We start from the raw sequence: 22106 nt of genomic DNA on the forward strand, positions 1-22106 counted from the left end.
AGAGCAAGCAAGCCGTTCAATTGCCTGAAGTTTGCTGTAATTTATTACCCCCATCTATATTTGCCACCAAAGCATATTGGGAGATGCGAATGAATCTCATATCATTTTATACTCTGCTGTCAAGTTGAAACATGGAGGACATCACTTGCATACGGTAATCTTTCAAATTGGCCACGTGGTGTACCTAGCCTGGTGTGAGATCGCCAAGGAGATTGGATATGCTCCTTTGTCACATGGTTTTTGTGCTTCGAATTTTTTTGCACGCAACTACATGTGCTTGGTAATTATGATACATGCTTGGTATTATGAAGCCTTCGTTTTATACAAATATAACAGATGTATACGGTATTCCATCTCTCATAGTCTAACAGATTTCTAAGTTTGCAGTTTCCCTCTTCCGAATATGTCAATGCCGGTGGAGTCTTGCGTCAAGTGTGAATCCTACAATCAATATCACAAGAACCTGTTACCTAAGAACTATCGAATTTGGATACCCCCGAATGTGGATGAAATTGCTCTGCCTTTGCAAATTGACGAAAGGGTAATGGATATGATGTTTTCTATTAACTCTCCTACGATTTGCCAATGTATTCGACAGGTAATTGGGGAGGAAGTTTTATCCCCTTTAGCTCGACATTTTTTGTTTCCTTCAAATGTGGTATCTATTTTCTTCTCGAATGCCATGGATTTATTATAGTCGGTTCTCCTATTAGAAGTATTAGCGAGAAAGGTTGTTCTTCCATAGTTTTGGAATGATAACAAGATGAGAAAGGCTCTACATAAGTATGATTTATGGTTTGGGCATGCATTAGTTGGTGGGTTGTTTCAAAGGTCTCAATTATTATGGAAACACGAGTTCATGGTCATGTATGAAGCTCTTCAAAAATTGTTCGCCATGCAAAATCCTCACATAATGAAATCGGCTCTTCAAACTACGGATAGGGCTATGGGCTACCAGCTGGAAGAGAGGGTGAAGCGTACGGGCTGTGCTATATTGGATATGTTGAGCATATCCAACATTGATTATACAACAAAATATGGTGAGTTTGTGGCTGCAGGGGTCTCTATTTGGAAGCAAACGAACAATCGGGGTTTGGAGCAATGATTGCAAGAAGATAATGGTGAAAATGCTCATGAAGCTTTGACATTGACAGGAAAGGTGGTTGTTGGCACAGATTGGAAAATGCCCCATTCTGGTGTGCTCAATCATCGTCGGAAGCATGAGGTACCAGGGTACCAGCAGATTTGGTTTGTAGGTCTGGGGAGGAAACGTCTTGACAATCACCAGTGTGTGGGAAGAGTACGACAGGAGCTCGAATGGCTTCACATGGCGAGGAAAACGTAGATATTGAGGAGTAATAATGGATTCGTAATAGCTTTTTGAAATTTCGAAATATGCTTAAAAATTGATGAAATCTGATGAAGTTAGATTTAATTGTTCATATTTTAAAAACATGGGAGGAAAGATATTCTCCAAATTGTAATATTGAACAGTTAATTGTCGATATAAACAATTGCAAATATCGATAATCTTTATTATGAGCGACGATGCTGGGTTTTCTTACTGATTCTTTCCCAATTGAGCTCTTTTGAATCAGATTTTATATAAAATTAATATATACAGTGGTTCGTCCACTTTTGCCAAATATATATATATATATATATATATATATATACATTAATAAGAAATATAATTATTAATATAATATATATTATGTTATTAATATAATATGTATAATTAATATAATTGATATAATTAATTTATTAAAAAATATAATATTTATGAAAAGACACGACTCTTAATTAAAAAAACTATATATATATATAGATTTTTAACATTGAGAGATCATCATTTTCAGAACTTGGGAAATACAGAGAACCTATATGAAGTCTGCAAGTAGCGTAGCAGAGAAATATTTAAGTAAAGTCCCAGCAGGGGACATTACAGACAATGATTCATAGTAATTCATATGTCCTTTCAAGAGTACAGAATATGAACTTAAGCATTATTCTTCATGGAAGAAATGCATGGGGCAAAGAAATTAGAGCAGGCGTTGACTAATTATCTCGAAGCATTTTGATGTGCGATATATAAAACCTTTGGCAATTACTCATCTTCAAATACTATTTCTGTTAATAATATAATAATGAGGAAACCATTGATCAATACTTTCGGCATTGGAAACTCAGACTAGATTTGTATTTTCTATCACTAAAAGAATACAGAGTGAGTTTGTAGGAAATATCCAATATGAGAAGGTTAAGGGAAATATCCTCCTTGACATCCCTGTGAATATCTTTGCATTACAATATACTGAATGGTGTGATTATACACTATTATCTCAAACCAAATGATATTGCTCAAAATTATGTGAATGGGGTGATTGTTGGCTATTGCTTGGGCTGAATTGAAGATGCTACCTATGGGCCACTCAATTGGATGCTGAAGATTAATCTGACAAGATATCTAATTAGTCAGTGAATGATTAGCAAGTATCGATGAATACATTAAGGAAATTAGTAAGATCTCAATCAGAATTTTAGTGATTAAGGTTACAGGCTGAAAGAAGACATCTGAGAATCATTAATGCCTGTGATGTTTAGCCTCCCCTGAAATGCTTTTATAAGAGTCATGACTATAATATAATTTACCGCTTAATATTTGATCTGCTAATTCTTGGCGTGAGAAGTAGCATCTGCTGTTAACCTGTTGCAAGTCTAAAAAATAATTGCCGATACATATATATTCATGTGGATGCATTTATTTTGGTTGGGGAATTGATTCAGAATTTGGGCCACAAATAGCAAATAACATATCAAAGAGATTGTATAATGAGTCAGAGCATCTCAAAATTATGATACACAGACTATAGTGGGCTCATGCTATAAATGAAATTGTTGGGTATAGAACTGATTGCATGCAAGATGTATAGGCAATGGAATGATTGATTAACTGTTTGACTACCGTACCTCTGAATGACTTTCTGAGAATAAACAGTATGTAAAACTGATTCAGTAAAAGTTTCTTTAAACAAATATAATCGGCAAGGATGAAGCCAAGCTCCAAAAAATAAAAATTAAATAAAAAATTAAAAAAACTTTCATCTCCCCCTCCTTTGGTAGTAGGGAGGCATATATGAAGCACGGATAATGTGCATGAAATGTGGACTCACAGACCACACATATGAACTATTGGACAAAATATCTTGAGTGAATATAAATGTGCACATACATTCAAGAGATGTTATCGAATGCGACACAAGTATTGCCACGAACAACCACCTATAGAAGACAATTTCCTGGCAGTGTGAGGCACATGGGTACGCCTCTAAGTTTGCAGGAGGCATTGTGTTGTAGAATAAATTGTATTTGCTTAATGCATGGTGTGACACGTCATATAGAAGGCTTGCTCTCAAAAATGCTGGATGTTGATGAGCAATCTCTTTTGAATAATGAGATAAGTATTTTCTTATTTTTAGTACTACTTTTATTCGCTTGCTGCAATTAATCTCTTATTTTCATTCCTATACATATTATAAGAGCTCCAAGTGTAGAGAACTCAATTAGGACTAGCTCCAAAGTTTTTTTGGATCTTAGTCATATGTTGGTCATGCTAGAAGATAAGAATCTATTAAAGAAAATTATCTTCTATGATTGAAATTATGTATAAGGATATCTTTCTATGACAAGAGGGAGCAGCTAGAGGATCTAACTCAATTGATCTTTGAGGATGGATGGATACTTGAAATGCTTACAATCATGGGACTAAGTTAATGGCTGAAACATTTTTGAAGTAGAGGAAAATAGCATTTTGAGGGATTTTGACATTACATCAGAAGCAACCTTGGACGAGGAAGACAAGAGGTTGAGGAATGTACTTGGACCTTCAGAAGGAAGCCACATTAGCATGAATGTCTGATGTAGCCAAATCTGGGGATAAATCCACAGTTTATTACATTGACTCATGTTGCTATGAAATCTGACAAGAACGTTTGAATATGAGAGACTACTCCTACAAATGCTATTGTTATCAGAACAAAGAGAGTTGCTAGAAGATCTGCCAAATGAATCTTTGGTCATAGTGATTTAGAGGGAGTAGACCATGAAGATGTTTTTTTTAGACAAGGTACATTACCACTAAAGAACAAACGAGTAATATTCTCACCAAGTCTCTTACCAAAGTAAAGTTTGTGCATTTGGAGACTAGCATGGAGTTGTGAAGAATGAATCCATTGCTGAGAGGGAGTCTTAGCATCAGCGATTTCTTGAAATACACCTTACTGGATTCTTCTTTGCAAGAGAGAAGCTTGATGCAGAACCTGTGTTAAGCTCTTTGGGAGTAGTTGTGATGGATCCATCCTCTAATATGGTTTATGGTGGATGCCATGTGTGTGACGCCATGACAACACCATGTGAGAAAATCCTTGGTGACTTTGTGTAAACTTCTTTGTCATATGTGTGACCCGATGACTTTATGCCCTCCTGTGTACATTACTGAAAGGTGACAATCTTTCAGATAATGTACATTTGTATTCAACATTGTAAGGTGATGACTTTTCAATGTTCACTATCATGACGAATATCATGCTGGCTTGATATTAATGGAAATGTCATGATAGTTAATATCTCTTGGACTTATTGATAGATATCATGTTGACTTGATATCTGTCATGTATCAGTATGGTCTTAATGAGATAATGTGACGTAATGTCCATGGACATGCCATGACATGTTTGGTAGACATCATGCGATATGGTGTTGGTGCACATACTATAACTAGGGTATACAAATATCATGCTGATTTGATATTTTGTATCTTCCTTGATATCACATGTTAAGTGATATCTAAACCTATTCATACCTTTTTATCTTCCCTAACTAAGAGGGAGTGTTGAGAAACTATAGTGTAGGTCAGAATTCAAAGAAATATCAATCAATAGAACATATGTGTATGTGTGTGCATGTATATCAGTTCACCATGTGAACTGATAAACATTCACACTCATACACATTGATATGATCTACTCTGTTATGAAACTCTTTGAGATTTTTTTCTTGAAACTAATTTGATCGAACCAAGTATGAATATTTGATTATCTTTCTCTTAGAATCAAGTTACAAATTCCTAATTATTTCAATCTTGAATGCATTTATATGGATCGAGCAAATGATCCTATTTACTCATCAGATTGGGGGGCTAAATGATTATCTTATTGCACATTAATATGCCCGATAATCATAGGGCTTACTAGTTCACTTGATGTATGATCACACCCAATCATAATTGGGTCATTTGAATTAGTTAAGGTTAGAAATCGTGTCTCTTCAATGAGACTCTTCACCAAACTGTCATGTTTGTTCGTTATTAAGCCCCTTGAGTACTCTATTTATATTGACTAATTGTAAGAGGAAAGATATTGAAATCAATAAATGTTTTGCCTCTTAGAGACCGAATACCACTAGTTTAGATTTAGACCTGTGAATATATATTCAATATTTTTCAATACTAATTAAGCATTTTAACATAATATTTTGAAATTAAGGAAAATAGGGGATGTAACATACCTCCCCCCTTGTGTTTTCCACAATGAATTTTGTAATTTGAAATACTAAAAGAATATTCAAAATAAAAGATGTAACTGATAAACTTAAGGTAGCTTGAAATCTTTACATTCCAATTTGTTTCACAATTTATTAATTTCAATCCATAGTTAAAGAACTTGGAAACAATGTGGGAATTTCTAGAAGATTTCATCATAATCTTTCCAGGTGGCATTCTCTTCAGCATATTGGTCCCACTGGACCTTGCATTGAGTGATATCTCGATTTCGCAAGCAAAGCTTAGCAAAACTTACACACCTGGAGTATTCTGAGTGGTTCTATTTCCACCACCCTTAGATCTCATACCTACAAGAGATTCCAATCATGTTCATGGCTGGCTATATACTTCTTAAGATAAGACACGTGAAACACATTATGCATCATGGCAATGGCTGGAGGTAGGGCAATTTTGTAGGCAACGAGGTTTATGACTCCCAACACCTCAAAGGGTCCCACAGATCTTTGGGCTAACTTGATGTTTCTACCAAGCTTGATGTTACTTTTTTGGGGTTTTACTTTTAGGAGAACCTTTTCTCCCACTAAAAATTCTCTAGTGATCCTCTTTGCATCTTCATACCTCTTTTGTTGGTCATTTGCCTCTTTCAACCTTTGACGGATTTGAACTACCTGTTTCTCCATCTCTAAAAGCATCTCATGCCCAATAATAATTCAATCCTTAATCTCTTTCCAACTTATAGGGGTTCTGCACTTGCGTCCATATAGAGCTTCGAAAGGGGTCATCTTAATAGCTGACTGATACGAGTTGTTGTAAGCAAGTTTGACTAGAGGAAGATACATCTCCTATCGATATTGTTGATCCATGTAATATACTCTCAAGAGATCTTCTAGTCCATGGTTTACTCTTTCTGTTTGCCTGTCGGTTTCAGGGTGGTAGGCTCAACTGATATTAGTTTTGTCCCCAAGACAGAAAATAGAGTTTGCCAAAATCTAGATGTTACCCTAGCATATCTGTCTGATATAATCTTTTTTGGAACTCTATGAAGTTTGAAATCTCTCTTACGAAATTATGGGCAATGTTTGGCGCTCCATCAGTTAACTTTCCCGAAATAAAATGCGCTACCTTTGGTAACTGATCCATTACCACAAGGATGGCATTATGCCTATTTCTGGTCATAGGTAACCCTTGGATAGAATTCATAGTGATTATATGCCATTTCCATGTTGGAACTTCATTTGGGAGTAATAGCCCAGCTAGGCATCTATGCTCAGCCTTGGCCCTCTGACACTCGAGATAATTTGCCTGCTACTCCGTTGTTTCCTTTTTCATGCCTTTCCAAAAATATAATTTTTTCATGTCAGCCAACATTTTAGTTACTCCATTGTGCTCTGAGTAAGGAGCAGCATGAACTTCTCCTGTAGTCACTTTCCATATTTCAGAGTCCTTAGCTATGTACATCCTACCCTTTTACGTTAGGAGTCCATCCTTTTCCAGCTGACACCCTTCATATCTAATATCTTGAGGATCCCTCTATAGTGCTTGACTTACTTCATTATAGAACCCATCTTTTGGTAGACACTAAAGTACTTGCTCCCTAAGCCCAATATTTATGGCTACAGTAGTCGTAATGTGTCTTCTCTTGCTTAAAGCGTCAGCTACTCAATTTTCCTTACCCTTGATATAATTGATCTCGAAATCATAATCTGCTAAGAAATTTAACCACCTTCTATGGGGAGCGTTAAGATTGGGTAGAGTGAATATGTACTTTAAACTATGATGGTTAGATCTAAGTTTAAATGGTTTCTCAATTAGGAAATGCCTCCACATTTGTAGAGCATGAACAATGACTGCCAATTCTCAGTCACGTGGTGCATAATTCTGCTCATATTTATTCAATTTCCCCTGGATTTGTATGCAATGACCTGATCTTCTTCCATCAGAACACCCCCCAAGTCCTTCTCCCAATGCATTTGTAATGATCACAAAGTGACCCTTGGGGTCACGTACTCCAGTAGATAGCTTTTCTTTTAAGTACTTCAATGATGTTTCACATTTTTTGGACCACATCAACTTATTCCCTTTCCTTTGCAATGTAGTGATGGGATGTGCTATCCGAGAGAAGTCTCTTAACAAATTTCTTGTAAAAACCGGCTAAACCCATGAAGCTTCTGACCTCTAACACATTCCTAGGTATTGACCACTCTTTGGTTGCCTTGATCTTCGTGGGGTCTACTGCAATTCCTTGTGCTGAGATAATATGCTCTAGATATTGGATCTCTTTTTTATAAAAAGAGTACATAGATAACATCCCATACAAGTTATGCTCATGCAATCTCTGTAAAACTATCTCGAGGTGTTTCTAGTACTCCTTATTCTGAGAGTAGATAAGAATCATCGATGAAAACCAACTCAATCTTGTCTAAACAGTCTTGGAATATAATATTCATGAGATTCATAAAAGCTGCAGGGGCATTAGTCATCTTGAAGGGCAGAATTGTGAACTCATAGCGTTCATAACGGGTTCTAAAATAATTTTATGAATGTCATCCTCCTTAATCCGAAGTTCGTGGTCACCCGATCTTAGATCAATATTTGAAAACACTGTTGCTCCTCTCATTTGATCAAATAGATCTATTCGGGGAAGTGGATATTTATTTTTTATGGTGACCTTGTTGAGCATTCTATAGTCTATGCACAACCTCATCTCATATAACCATCCTTTTTCCTGGGGCTCCCCAAGGTGAAATACTAGGTCAAATGAGCTTCTTATCCAATAATTCCTATAACTGTACTTGCCATTCCATGAGTTCGGTAGTGGTCATTCTATATGGCACTCTTGATATAGGTTTTGCTCCAGGTACCAAGTCTATGGTAAAATCAATTACTCTAGATGGGGGTAAGCCAAGCAGCTCTTCTAGAAATACATCGTAATAGTTCCTCAGATAAGGGTATCTTTCTTCAAAGGATTCTTTCATTCTTTCCCCAATTTCCCCATCTTCTAAAATGTAATCATCTTGACATGTGTTATCCTTGGTTCCCTCAGATCTTCTATTTTTATAGCAAAGATTTCACATCCCTTTCTTCTACATCTTTTAAATTGCATAGCTGAAGTTTGATGTGATTTTACCTCATGCAATATTTCTTAAATGTTCACAGGATTTCCTTTGTCATCTAGGCATTCTACTGTCTTTGCAAGACAATCCACCTTCGCCTTATGTTCACTAAGCCAATTTATTTTCTTGATAATGTCATAGGACCCTAGAGGTGCTACATATAGATTAATCTCAGTAGAGAAATTCGGGAAGTCTACCTGAGCTTCAAACAAACACTGCTCTACCCAAGCCTTTGGTTGGTTTGCATTTTCAACAGTCGAGGGGTTGGCCATTAATCCAGTTCTTTTCAGAAATCTACTCAACACTTAGGGGATGTAAAACATTTTGTCGCTCTAGTATCAATTAATATAGAAATGGGGTTTCCATAGATATTACTTGGGATTCCTATGGGGCCCAATTGTTGTTCTGCTTGGCGGTTATCCAAAGCTACATGGATCTTTTGCTAGAAGACGACTTGCTGAGGAGGCAAGGGAAGTCATGCTTGCTGGTTAAGGTGCCCGTGTTAGGGCAGTTAAGACATTGATTGGTGCAGTGGTCTCTGCCACAAGTAAAACAATCTTTGGCTGGTCCTCTCTCATTTTCTCGTGTAACCATTGTTACCACTAGAATTTCCCTTTGAGTCTTTATCATTGTTCCCTTTGAAATCAGATTTCTTAGACTTAAAGTTCTTTTTGTGAACCCCTGATTTAGGGATGGTGGCATTCCAGTTGGTATTTCTTGTGTTATCTTGGATGGAGTCATCCTTCTTCACCTTTTGTTCTTGACAGATGGCCCTTTCAAGAGCTTCTTCCATGGGTCTAGGTGCTAGTACATCTACTGCTCCCCCAATCATGTTGTTTAGACCCATGACAAATTTTATAACCTTTAGATTCCTATCTTGTTGATAGGCAGGAACATATTTCAACAGTTGCATGAACTTTTCTCAATACTCGCGCATTGTGAGGTCCCCTTGGTTGAGGTTTTGGAAGTCTAATGACTTTTGATCAAAGAAGGTTTGTGGTAACCATTGGTTTTTGAAGATACTCACAAACCTATCCTAAGTGATGCCGGTATTCTTAATGTTCAATTCTTTTTTGGTGTTTCCCCATTATGTATTTGCTTCCCCAGAAAGATGGTAGATTCCCCGAACAGCCTTGGAGGATTAAGAGAAACTTCTAATTTCAAAATATTGCTCCATTTCCATTAACCAAGCCTCAGTGGCTTCATCAGATTCAAATCTCCTCAATATCAACGAACAAATCATTGACTATTTCCTATTTCTTTTGCTTTTCGGATGGTGCTAAAGGAAGTTTGGTTTTGTGTTCATTGTGACCAGATAATTCTTGCTCAATTCTAGGAGGAGGTGAGGAGTGAGTGTCTTCCTATCCTTGCCCAAGTTGGGCTGCTAAATCATTTATCCTTTTCTCCATATTTTCCATTTTTGGTTTGAGTGTCTCACAAGACTTGGACCAACAGGTCTATGGAATTCCGAGGGTTGGCCTCACTAGATACCTCATTGTCTGCAAGGTCATTGTTCCCATTGTTTGCCATAGTGTATGTTTCGCTTTCCTTAAATATACAGTTGGTTCATTTATCAATTTTATGCTTACTTTCATATTATTATCATCTAAAGGGACAAAAGACACGATAGCAATTGTTTGCTAAAAAAAATGGATTAAGTACAAAAATGCCATTAGTTCTCTTTATTTTCAAAAAACAAGATAGAGATCCTTCTTTTGCTTGTTACAATTGCAACCATACTTATTTACAAAAACTCTCCCTCTTCTAAGGTTATAAAGAGATAATCTAACATAATTTCTTAAGGAAATCAAACACCATATTCCTGGGTATCCTATTTTTTTTCCTTCCTTGGGCTTATCCTGCCCTTTACAAGGTACATGATAAATCATGAGTGGATTAGTTTGTTTGTCATTTCAAAATTTGGATAAGTTGGGTTCTCATATTTGCCTTCCTGGCAGGAGTCCACTCGACTCTTTCCTTCTTAATTCAGAGCAAGGCATGGGCTAGAGTCTCATCATCTCTAGGTGTGGAACAATAGGAGTAATCAAATTTTGGAATGTTATTTATTAGAAACAAGAATATGGGATGGCGAGGTTACTTTCGAGGTGTGATTTAGGTTTTCATCCTGTCCCATTTCAACATTACATTTACAGTCTCCTTGAAAACAATGATGAGCACAAGGTTCAATGTCGAACCCAGAGCTCTTATACCATATGTAACATGTTATTTTCCTAACCATAATTAACAATTATATTATTATTGAAAATACGTTGCTTTCTATATTCACATGAAAGATATTTATAACAAATATTTTACATATTCATTTGAAAGAGGGTTAACAACTATAACGGAATAACTAAATTATCTTTAACTAACAAATGAAAGAGTATTCATAACTAAACATTATTTGATGGAAATAGAGATCATTCAATAGTATTTAAATATGAAGAAATACTTGCAACAATTAACTGAACTTGATTTAGTACAAAAGAATAATAACTAATAATTGTGAAGGCTTAAGAAGTAGATCCTGACTTTGTCTTGTGCAAGTCTTGGCATTTGGTTGAGAGGAGAAGCATTGTCAAATGCATATCCTCCCAACTGCGGACCCTAAGTATTCCCACACATTCTCGATTGGAAAAGGCCCACCTTGTGTGGGATTAGGCATGGGACACCACTTGTCCTGCCTCCTAAGCGTCCTGGAGAGTGTTAGCTATACAACCAGCTTGGGTATGGAGTCCTTCCCATCAACCATCCATCCAACTGCAAGCTGCCTTGACCTCTAGTGATCATAGCAGCAAGCATTGCCCCTAACCCACCTTGGCCAAGGATTTGCGTGGGCACTTTGTACCCAATCACCCACCGCTCAACTTCACAAACAAGACTTATACCTATTAACCACCATGAGCTAACTCAGTTTAATATGTTTGCCTATGTTCATTACTGTTTAATTTGTTATTGATTTCATCTCTTGTCTTGCAGGTATCTACCCACAATTGAATATTACCAGCCCACACCCTTCATCTTGACCTTGCTGGTCATCCTCGATGAATTACAGTGTGAATGCTATAAATTTTGGATAATTTCTATTGAATACAATCAAGACTTTCCTGCCTAGCCTGGGCCTAAAGTAGATATTGAAAAGATCCCAAGGTTATCCAACCAAGATGATAATGTAAACGCACTATGAAAGTGCCTCTTCTCATCCTAGAGGCATATGGTTTATACCTCTTGAATAAGAACACATGGTTTTAGTTTCTTTTCCAAATTATACTAAGTTCTGAAATGAATTTAAGTTAATATATCATAGGGAAAGCAGTCATGAAGTCAAACCGATTGCATGTACTTTAAGCGATCATACTGGATATCTTCAACATATGAAAAAAATCATGGACCCTAGTTCAACTGACACTATTCATATAGTTTATAAATTCGTTAATATAACATGCTTGATCTCAAAGCTTCAAATCAAATAAATAAGAAAAGACAACGCAAAAATTCGCACGACCTAGCTTGTAAAAATAGAGCTACATCAACCCAACCGTTGAATAGAAGCTCATGTAAGGCCTGGCTTGGCTTCCTTATTTGAATGTAACAATCCTCCATTGTGGCTAAGATCGTCGATAACAAAGAAATTGAATTGGAATTTTTTTAGTAGCAAAAAGTAATTTGCAGGTATAAAAGAGAGAAAAAGGTGAGTTTGGTATGAAATGTTGTTACTGTAAGACAAATACTTGGAATGAGAGTTATTGCAAAACAAAGAAAATGGCTTACTGACTCCCTCAAGCACACTTGGTTGCAAAATAGTCTCCCGAAGGAGTTACATGCAAGATGACTAGAAGGTGGCGATCATAAGTTACATTATTGATTGCAAACTCGAGAGCCACAAATAAAAGGCTGATGGAAATAATATTAAAACGTTGACATAAGATGGAAATAATAATTTTCTTTTGTTGCTCTAGTATAATGACACCATCTGTATCTACATATATTTGTATATGAATGTACACATACATTATTACATACGTATACGTAGTATTCTAAATATACATATTTTTGTGTATACATCATATTTTAAGTAAATGTATGCATTCATGTACTCACATTTGAATATACGCATATATGCATATAAATGTATGTACATGTACAAGTACATGTAAGTACCAAGGTATCATTATACTACAACATGTCTAACATAACAAGGAAGCTTTGATATCGATCCAAATCATGAAGGTAATAATTGTTCTTAGTTCGTTCATTATATTATCTTATTAAGTGTGTTGATCCAGTTAGCTCACAGTGGTCACTCGGTATACCCTTGCTTGCATAGTTCTTTTCCTTGATTGTGGTGGTTAGGACTCATACCTGTTGGCTCAATGGTAGGTTGGTGCTCCCTTACCTAATTCCCTCTCTAGCAATGCTTCCCCCCTTCGTCGTGTTCCTACAAAAAGAAATTTATCATGGTAATAACATATTTCCAAATCTTTTAATCAAAATCAAATAATCATTTTAGCTAAACCATTTTCTATAAAATCATAACGATAACCAAGGTTGTATGGGTACTCGTACCCACACCCCTGGTACTTGTACCTGCATACCCAGGTATTGGGTACATGTATCCCAAGTACTAGGTACTCGGTAGAGAGCATCATAGGTAAAGACCTTGATTAAGATTCCTGAATTTTTTTTCGGTTTTTTGTTTGCGTATCAGCTTGTTGTTTATCAACCTTAATTCAATACCTAATTAGTTTGAAACTTTGATACAATATTGATTAACAATAAACTTTATCAGAGTTCAAGTTAGAGGTTTATCATTTGCAAACATATAGCAAATCTGAAACTGAAAACAATACATTACATTTGCAAACTTATCATTGTTCTTGTTTTGAAAAACCATTGCCATGACTCATAATTTCAGATTTACTATAAATATAGAAGTATAATAAAAAATAAAGTTTGACATACCCAAGTACACCTGTCCCCTTTTATGAAAAATAGTTGTACCCATACCCGTACTGGTACCCTAAGTACCCCAAGTACCCCTGTCCCCATGCAACCTTGACGATAACCGACATTTCTAATTCTCATGAATCATAATGTATAACCAACACTTCAATATCACATGAAACCATAATGGATAACTAATTTAACCAATCAATTCAACTTTGCATGAAGTCTCAACGGCTATATAGAATATTTTAAAATTAAGCAAAATAGAGGATGTAACATACCCCCTTGTGTTTCATCGTCCCCGATGAACTTGGTAATTTGAAATACTAAAACAATATTTGAAATAAATGATGTAACTAATAAACATATAGTAGCATGAAATCATTACATTACAATTTGTTTCACTATTTATTCATTTCAATTCATGGTTCAAGCTCTTGGAAAAAAATGTGGGATCTGGAAGATTTCATCGTAATCTTCCCAAGTGGCATTCTCTTGGGCATACTGGTCCCACTAGACCTTGCACTAAGGGATATCTTGATTTTGCAAAATGCTTACACACCTCGAGTATTCTGAGCGGTTCTATTTTCACCACCCCTGGATCTCCCATTTGCAAGAGATTCCAATCAATAGCATGTTTATGGTTGGCTATACCTTTTAAGATAAGATACGTGAAATACATTATGCATCCTGGCAAGGGTTGGAGGTAGGGCAATTCTGTAGGCTACAAGGTTTATGACTTCCAACACCTCAAAGGGTCCCATATATCTCAGGGCTAACTTGGTGTTTCTACCAAACTTGATGGTACTTTTCTGGGGTTTCACTTTTAGGAGAACCTTTTCTCCCGCTGAAAATTCTCTAGCAATCCTCTTTGCATCTGCATAACTCTTTTGTCTGTCATTTGCCTCTTTCGACCTCTGAAGAATTTGAACTATCTGTTCCTCCATCTTTAGAAGCATCTCAGGCCCAACAATAATTCAATCCTCAATCCTATTCTAATTTACAGGGGTTCTGCATTTGCACCCATACAGAGTTTCAAAATATGTCATCTTAATAGTAGACTAATATGAGTTGTAAGGAAATTCAATCGAAGAAAGATACATCTCCCATCAATATTGTTGATCCATGCAATATACTCTCAAGAGATCTTCTCATACTTGGTTCACTCTTTCTCTCTGGTTGTCGGTTTCAGGGTGGTAGGCTGAATTGATATTCAGTTTTGTCCCAAAGGCAAAAAATAGAGTTTGCCAAAATCTAGATGTTATCCTAGCGTCTCTGTCTGATATAATCTATTCTACAACTTTGCAAAGTTTGAAAATTTCTCTTACGACCTTATGGGCAATCTCTAGCGCCCCATCAGTCAACCTTCCCAGAATAAAATGCACTACCTTTGTTAACCGATCCACTACCACGAGGATGGTATTATGCCTATTTCTAGTCATAGGCAACCCTTGGATAAAATCCATAATGATTATTTGCCATTTACATTCTGGAACTTCATTTGGGTGTAACAACCCAACTGGGCATCTGTGCTCAACCTTGACCCTCTAACATTCGAGGCAATTTGCCACATACTCCGTTGTTTCCTTCTTCACGCCTTTCCAAAAATATAATGGTTTCTTGTGGGCCAGCATTTTAATTACTCCTAGGTGCCTTGAGTAAGGAGCGACATGGATTTTTCTCCCAAAATCACTTTTCGAATTTCTAAGTCCTTAAGTATGTACATCCCACTCTTATACCTCGATAGTCCATCCTTTTCCAGTTGATACCCTTTATATCTAATATCTTGAGCATCCCTCTATAGTGCTCGACGTATTTCTTTATAAAACCCATCTCCTTGTAGAAATTGAAGTTTTTGCTCCCTAAGCCCAGTATTTATGGCTACAATAGTCGAAATGTGTCTTTGCCTGCTTAAGGCGTTCGCTACTCGATTTTCCATACCCTTGATATAACTGATCTTGAAATAATAATCTACTAAGAACTCTAACCACCTCCGTTGGTGAGTGTTAAGATTGGGTTGAGTGTTTATGTACTTTAATCCATGATGGTAAGATCTAAGTTCAAATTGTTTCCCAATTAGGTAATGCCTCCACATTTGTAGAGCATGAACGATGGCTACCAATTCTTAGTCATGTGGTGCATAATTCTACTCATAGTTCTTCAATTTCTTGAATTCATATGCAATGACGTGATCTTCTTGCATCAGAACACCCCTAATTCCTCCTCCCAACACATTTGTAATGACCACAAAATGACCCTCAGGGTCTGGTACTCTTTAAATATTGGTGCGCTAGTCAACTTCTCTTTTAAGTGCTCAAATGTTTGCCTTTTTTCGGACCAGATAAACTTCTTCCCCTTCCTTTGCAATGTAGTAATGGGATGTGCTATCCTTGAGAAATCTCTAACAAATTTACTTTAAAACCCGGCTAAACCCATGAAGCTTCTGACCTCTGACCATTCATAGGTATCAACCACTCTTTGCTTGCCTTGATCTTTGCGGGGTCTACTGTAATTCCTTTTGCTGAGATAATATACCCTAGATGCTACATTTCTTTTTGATAAAAAGATCACTTAGATAACTTTCCATACAATTTATGCTCACGCAATCTCTATAAAACTATCTCGAGGTTTTTCTGGTGCTCCTTATTTTGAGAGTAGGTAAGAATATTATCAAAGAAAACCAACACAATCTTGTCTAAATAGTCTTGGAATATACTATTCATGAGATTCATAAAAGTTGTAGGGAAATTAGTCAGCCCGAAGGGCAAAACTGTGAAGTTAGTGTCCATAACAAGTTAGAAAAGCAGTTTTATGAATGTCTTCCTCAATCCGAAGTTGGTGGTAACTTGATCTAAGATCAATTTTTGAAAACACTGTTGCTCCTGTCATTTGGTCAAATAGATCATCTATCCAGGGAAGTGGATATTTGTTTTTGATGGCGCCTTGTTAAGCATTCTATAATCTATCACAACCTCATAGTACCATCCTTTTTCTTAATTGAAAGCATTGGGGCTCTCCAAGGCGAAACACTAGGTCGGATGAACTTCTTTTCCAATAATTCATGTAATTGTACTTGCAATACCATGAGTTAGGTAGTCATTTTGTATGGCGCTCTTGTTATAGGTTTTGCTCCAGGTGCCAAGTCAATGGTAAAATCAATTACTCTAGAGGGGGTAAGCCAGGCATCTCTTCTAGAAATATGTCTTGAAGTTCCCAAGATATGGATATCTTTCTTCAAAGGATTCCTTCATCCTTTCCCTAATTTCCCCATCTTCTAAAATGTAATCATCTTGACACGTGTTATCCTATGGTTCCCTCAGATCTTCTATTTTTAAATCAAAGATTCCACATACCTTTCTTCTACATCTCTTAAAATGCATAGCTGAAATCTGACATGGTTTTAGTTCATGCGATATTCTTTGAATGTTCACAGGATTTCCTCGGTCATCTAGGCATTCTACTATCTTTGCAAGACAATCCACATTTTCCTTATGCTTGCTAAGCTAATTTATTCCCTTGATAATGTCATAGGACCCTAGAGGTGCTACATACAAATTAACCTCAGTAGAGAAATTTGGGAAGTCTACCTAAGCCTCAAACAAACATTGCTCTACCCGAGCCTTCGACTGGTTTGTATATTCAACGATCCAAAAGTTTTTCATAAATCCATTTCTTTTTGGAAATCTACTCAAGAATCTAGGGGATATAAAACATTCCGTGGCTCCAGTATCAATTAATGTAGAAATGGGGTTTCCATAAATATTACCTAGGGTTTCTACGGGGCCCATTTGGTTTTTGCTTGGCAGTTATCCAAAGCTGCATGAATCTTCTATTGAAAGACGACTTGTTGAGGAGGTAAGGGAAGTTGTGCTTGCTGGTTAGAGGTGCCCTCGTTGGGACATTGATTGGCGTAGTGGTCTCCACCACAAGTAAAACAATCTTTGGCTGGTCCTTTTCTCTCATTTCCCTTGTTACCATTGTTATTGCTAGAATTTCCCTTTGAGTCTTTATCATTGTTCCCTTTGAAATCAAATTTGTTAGACTTAAAAGTTTTTTTTGCGAACCCTTGATTTAGGGATGGTGGCGTTCTAGTTGGCCTTTCTTTTGTTATCTTAGGTGGAGTCATCCTTCTTCACCTTTTGTTCTTGAGGGATGGTCCTTTCAAGAGCTTCTTCCATGGTTCTAGGTGCTAGTACATCTACTGCTTCCCCAATCCTGTTGTTCAGCCCCATGACAAATTTCCTAACCTTTAGTTTCCTATCTTACTGATAGGCAGGAATGTATTTCAACAGTCAAGTGAAATTTTCCCAATACCCATGCACTGTCAGGTCCCCTTTTTTGAGGTTCTGGAAGTCTAATAACTTCTGATCAAAGAAGGTTTGTTGTAACCATTGGTTCTTGAAGATATTGGGAAACCTAACCCAAGTGATTAAATCATTTATCCTCTTCTCCATATTTTCCATTTTTGGTTCGAGTGTCTCGTAAGACTTGGACCAACATGTCCGTGGAATTCCGAGCGCGAAACTGGAAACTGATGATAGCTACCTGCCTATGGATGATGCCTGAGCCACTTCCAGTTAACTTGGAGTTCCTCCTAAACAATATGAGTGTCTGTTAAAAATTAGAAAAGGCACTCAAAGTTACCAAAACGATCCCCAAGACCCCTGGATGCCTCCTAGACCACTCCTAGTCAATCTCTTAAAAATAAGGATCTCTCCCAAATTTTAGGAGTTTGCCATCAACTGCCCAAAACTGCCTGAAAAGCTCCTGCATTGCTCCCTAAACCCTTGTATTAGTTTCCTCCACACTCTGCCTGCCTACAGGAATCATATGACAGGTCAACCTCTGCTCATCTGCCTATCACCAAGGAAGGGGCAAAAATTGGGGACATTACAGGTACAATCATATGCATTTTTTTTTCCATGACATTTTTCTGTGTTGTTTTGTTTGGCAATGAATTCTATCTCACATGAGATTCAATGGCATGAATGTGATTGTGTTTTTGTACATTTAGATAAGTTCTCTCTACTTCATGTCCCATAGAGAGCTGTGAGATATGAGATGTATGATAATGTATTTAGTTTAAATATCTGTCTTGTAGACGTGTATTTTCTTGGCTTTGAGTGATACTTTGTCAACTCTGATATTGTAAAATGGGCAGAACAATGTATTCAAAATTTAAATGGATAGTCTGCATATTGTTGCTTTCTGGACAAGGATAAAGTTGAAATGGTTGAGGATTGCTTGCACTAGAAAAAGCTTTCTTGAATATCCTTAATACATGAGGGAATTAGTTCTCGACCCCTTGATCTTGAGAGGATTAAATTTGACTGTTCTAACAAATGGACTTCAGCATTGCTACAATAGTGGCGTGTTACTGCCAAATGTCACGTAAATATAGACTTTTTTCTGTCTTACAATGTTGTTTGTCGATGTCAAGATTATCAAATGGGAAGACTGCTGTATTCAGTGCATCTTGATGAAAGGAAAGAGAACACTCAGACTATAAAAGGCTTTGTTATCTGTAGTCCACAAAGAGAAGTGATTTTCAAGCATTTGATTGTGGAAATATAAGGGCCATCATCTAGTTGCTTTGGTGAATATGTCCTTGTTGCAAATGAAAGGTTATGTGATATTATCAAATGCATGAATATGATTATAGATGAAATCTGGAGCCTATATTTTGTGCAGTTTTTAAGGGCTAATTTACTTGTGGCTATTAATGTGCAACCTAGGACTGGGAGATGCTCTCATTTCTTAAGACATTGAGGGCAATGCTGCGAGCTTCAAATGGAGTAGCTATGATTTCTTTCCCCTCTTGCCTTCTTTCCCCATCATTCTGCAGCAGATGGCAGCATCTTGCCGATATTGTGCTCTCTGTGAAGGCTATTCCTGGTAAGCTTGTATGGTCTTGCTAAATTAGTTGAAGCAGTGATTCCTGGATTTTGGGATATCATTATTTGTCAATCATTGACAGTGAAAACAGTAAAGCCTTGTTATTTTTGGGCTAATTAAGAATATGTTATTTGGGAATATTGATCTATTTAGTGTTTTTTAAGGATGCCTTTTTGTTTCTAGCAGATGATGACAAGGAATTAGCCACCATGTTAACTGATTATCAAGATATGCTGGGGTTTGTACACATCCACAAATTGGCATGCATCAATACTCAGGTGCACCTTTTATATTTAATTTTGTTATGCATTTGGTAATATATGATACACCCCATGGTCATTTTGTGTTTTGGTCATTACTAATATGCTCAAATTTTGACCTCGTCAATACTCAGGTTCCTGTCGTTTTGGAAGCAAACACATATTCTCTGAAGCTTCAACGGAAGAGAACAGTTGTTTTGGAACGCTTGAATCAAGCTCCAGTAGATGCCTCAAGTGGTGAATCCTATGGAACTGTTCCAAGTGCTGCTTTATGCTCTAGGTCTAATACTGGTTCTGCACTTGATTTTTGATCTCAAAATTCATTTAATGTTTCTTCCACCAATTTTGAGGGTATTTATTCTTATATGCAACTATTCGTTCCTAATCTTGCTTTATTGTTAATTCATTTACTTTTCTCTGCACACATACACATCCGTTCTCTGTTGTAATATACTTAGTGATGTGTATGAGGGTTGACTTGGAAATGTTTTCTAAGATGATTCTTTATTGTCAATATCAAATATTTTGGTCCATCCTGTGCTGATTACTTTAGCTTTTTGCAGGCCATAACTTAAAGCTGAAAACTTAAATGTGTCACATTGTTTCTTTTATATATACATGTTATACTATTTTATGCAAAATCTATACGAAGCTTGCAGGTCTGGCTACATATTTTCTACAAAACTACCCTTTTAAGTGAGGACTATACAGTCGGTGAAATTGCCTGTGGGGCTTCTCACTGTATCATTTCATGCATTACAAGGATGATGCCTCCTTTTTTTATGCCACCGTGTTGTCTTTTCACTTTTATATAGTTCCTGGGCCAGATTTCTCTAATTCCCTACTAGTAGGTTTTGTGTTTTCTTTGCTAGCTGGTTTGCACTGGTTTTTTTGTTTTAATTTGTTCAAATGTGTGTGTGTGAGTGAGAGAGAGAGATGTTCATATGTTAACATTGATAAAGCATTCACATATATGATATAGATTATTGATACATAAGGTTTGTGTTGAGCTAATAGTTCACATGAGATCAAATGAATTAGCAAATGTCAAAAGTTAATTCAGATTACTTTTATAGTTCATCATTAGTATGCATGTGATATTAAAAAATTGTATAGAAGTTGCAACAAAATGCCCAAAGATTGTCAATTATCACTTTCAATACAATATAAAAATACAGAAAAAAGTATATTGTTGTTAATCTGCATCTCTCAACATTCCATTTGAACTGGAGCCCTCTTCTGAATCATTTCTATTATGAGGGTTTGCTTTATCTAGTAGAATTGCAACTAATCTTGTCTTTGTTTCTTTCTCATAAACGTGGGTGGGCATTTTCAAGATGAATATCCAATATTATAAATTGCACTAAAGCATGAGGATCATAAAGTCAAATTGCACTATGTACAACCTTTAGCTTTCTCAACTCATCTAGACATAAGTTTATTGCTCTTGATGGAGAGGATAAAGTCTTATGTGGACCTGTTATGTGTAACAAATAAACTAGCAACTTGTGAAAGAAGATGAATCACAAGCATCTCCAATTGTGGTATATCTTTCCCATGCTACGTTCACCATCCAATAAAGTCACTTTGACCTAATGTAGCTCTATCTATTTTTGCCTTTGGTTTGTTGAATGATGGACCTGAAGATTTGTAAGGGTAAATCATTGTATTGAAGTACTATAGACTCCTTGACTGGATACATCTTTCTAAAAGCATTCATTAGCCTTTTGCCACTTATGTATTATCACAATGAGTCAACTTTCTAGGCTCAGCATACTATTTGTGACTTAGAGAAATGTTTGCCATATGAAACAAAATGTTCATTGTATTCCCTAGTTTCACATCACAATGGGCTCAATATGTTGCTTATATAATCTCAAAGTGGGATCTTAAGCCGAAATTGTTCTTCCTTCACCTTTTAAACCATTTCAAATGTTTCATATATCCCTATAAGATTAGGAGTGTTTTTATTAATATATTTATAGACATCTATAATAGAGGAAATTCAAGAGTAAAGGTTTATGAAAAATGCAATTAATTCTCAAAGAATGAATTTATAACATAGAAATTTCCGAAGTTTAAACAATAAACTAAAATATTAAAATCAGAATTTAAACTCGATAATCACTAATTTAATGCTTATAAAATCAACAATGTCTTCTTAATGCACCACCAATCAATATAAGCATCTTTTTGTATGATTTTTTTAAAAATAATGCGGGTTGAATATGACTATTTACTTCTCTATATTCACCATCATCAATTGTAAAGCTTCATGCACCTCAAGCACTCTTTCTAATAAAATGAAGTGATTGTCATGCCTTGTCA

At 36.3% G+C, this 22106-nt stretch overlaps 1 protein-coding gene across 1 annotated transcript in view; it reads left to right on the plus strand.

The window, feature by feature from the left end:
• ELO1 (Paxneb protein-like protein) overlaps nt 1-20311 on the plus strand; it is a 135570-nt gene extending 115259 nt beyond the window's left edge. The window contains exons 7-9 of the mRNA XM_089818893.1: nt 19359-19518; nt 19705-19796; nt 19913-20311. Of these exons, the coding sequence (XP_089675019.1) occupies nt 19359-19518; nt 19705-19796; nt 19913-20089 (429 nt within the window). The 3' untranslated portion in view covers nt 20090-20311. The remainder of the gene's footprint in view (nt 1-19358; nt 19519-19704; nt 19797-19912) is intronic.
• Nucleotides 20312-22106: the final 1795 nt, after the last annotated feature.

Source organism: Cupressus sempervirens, chromosome 3, assembly GCF_028749045.1.
Source record: "Cupressus sempervirens isolate cs-2001-9-10 chromosome 3, ASM2874904v1, whole genome shotgun sequence".
NCBI lineage: Eukaryota > Viridiplantae > Streptophyta > Pinopsida > Cupressales > Cupressaceae > Cupressus > Cupressus sempervirens.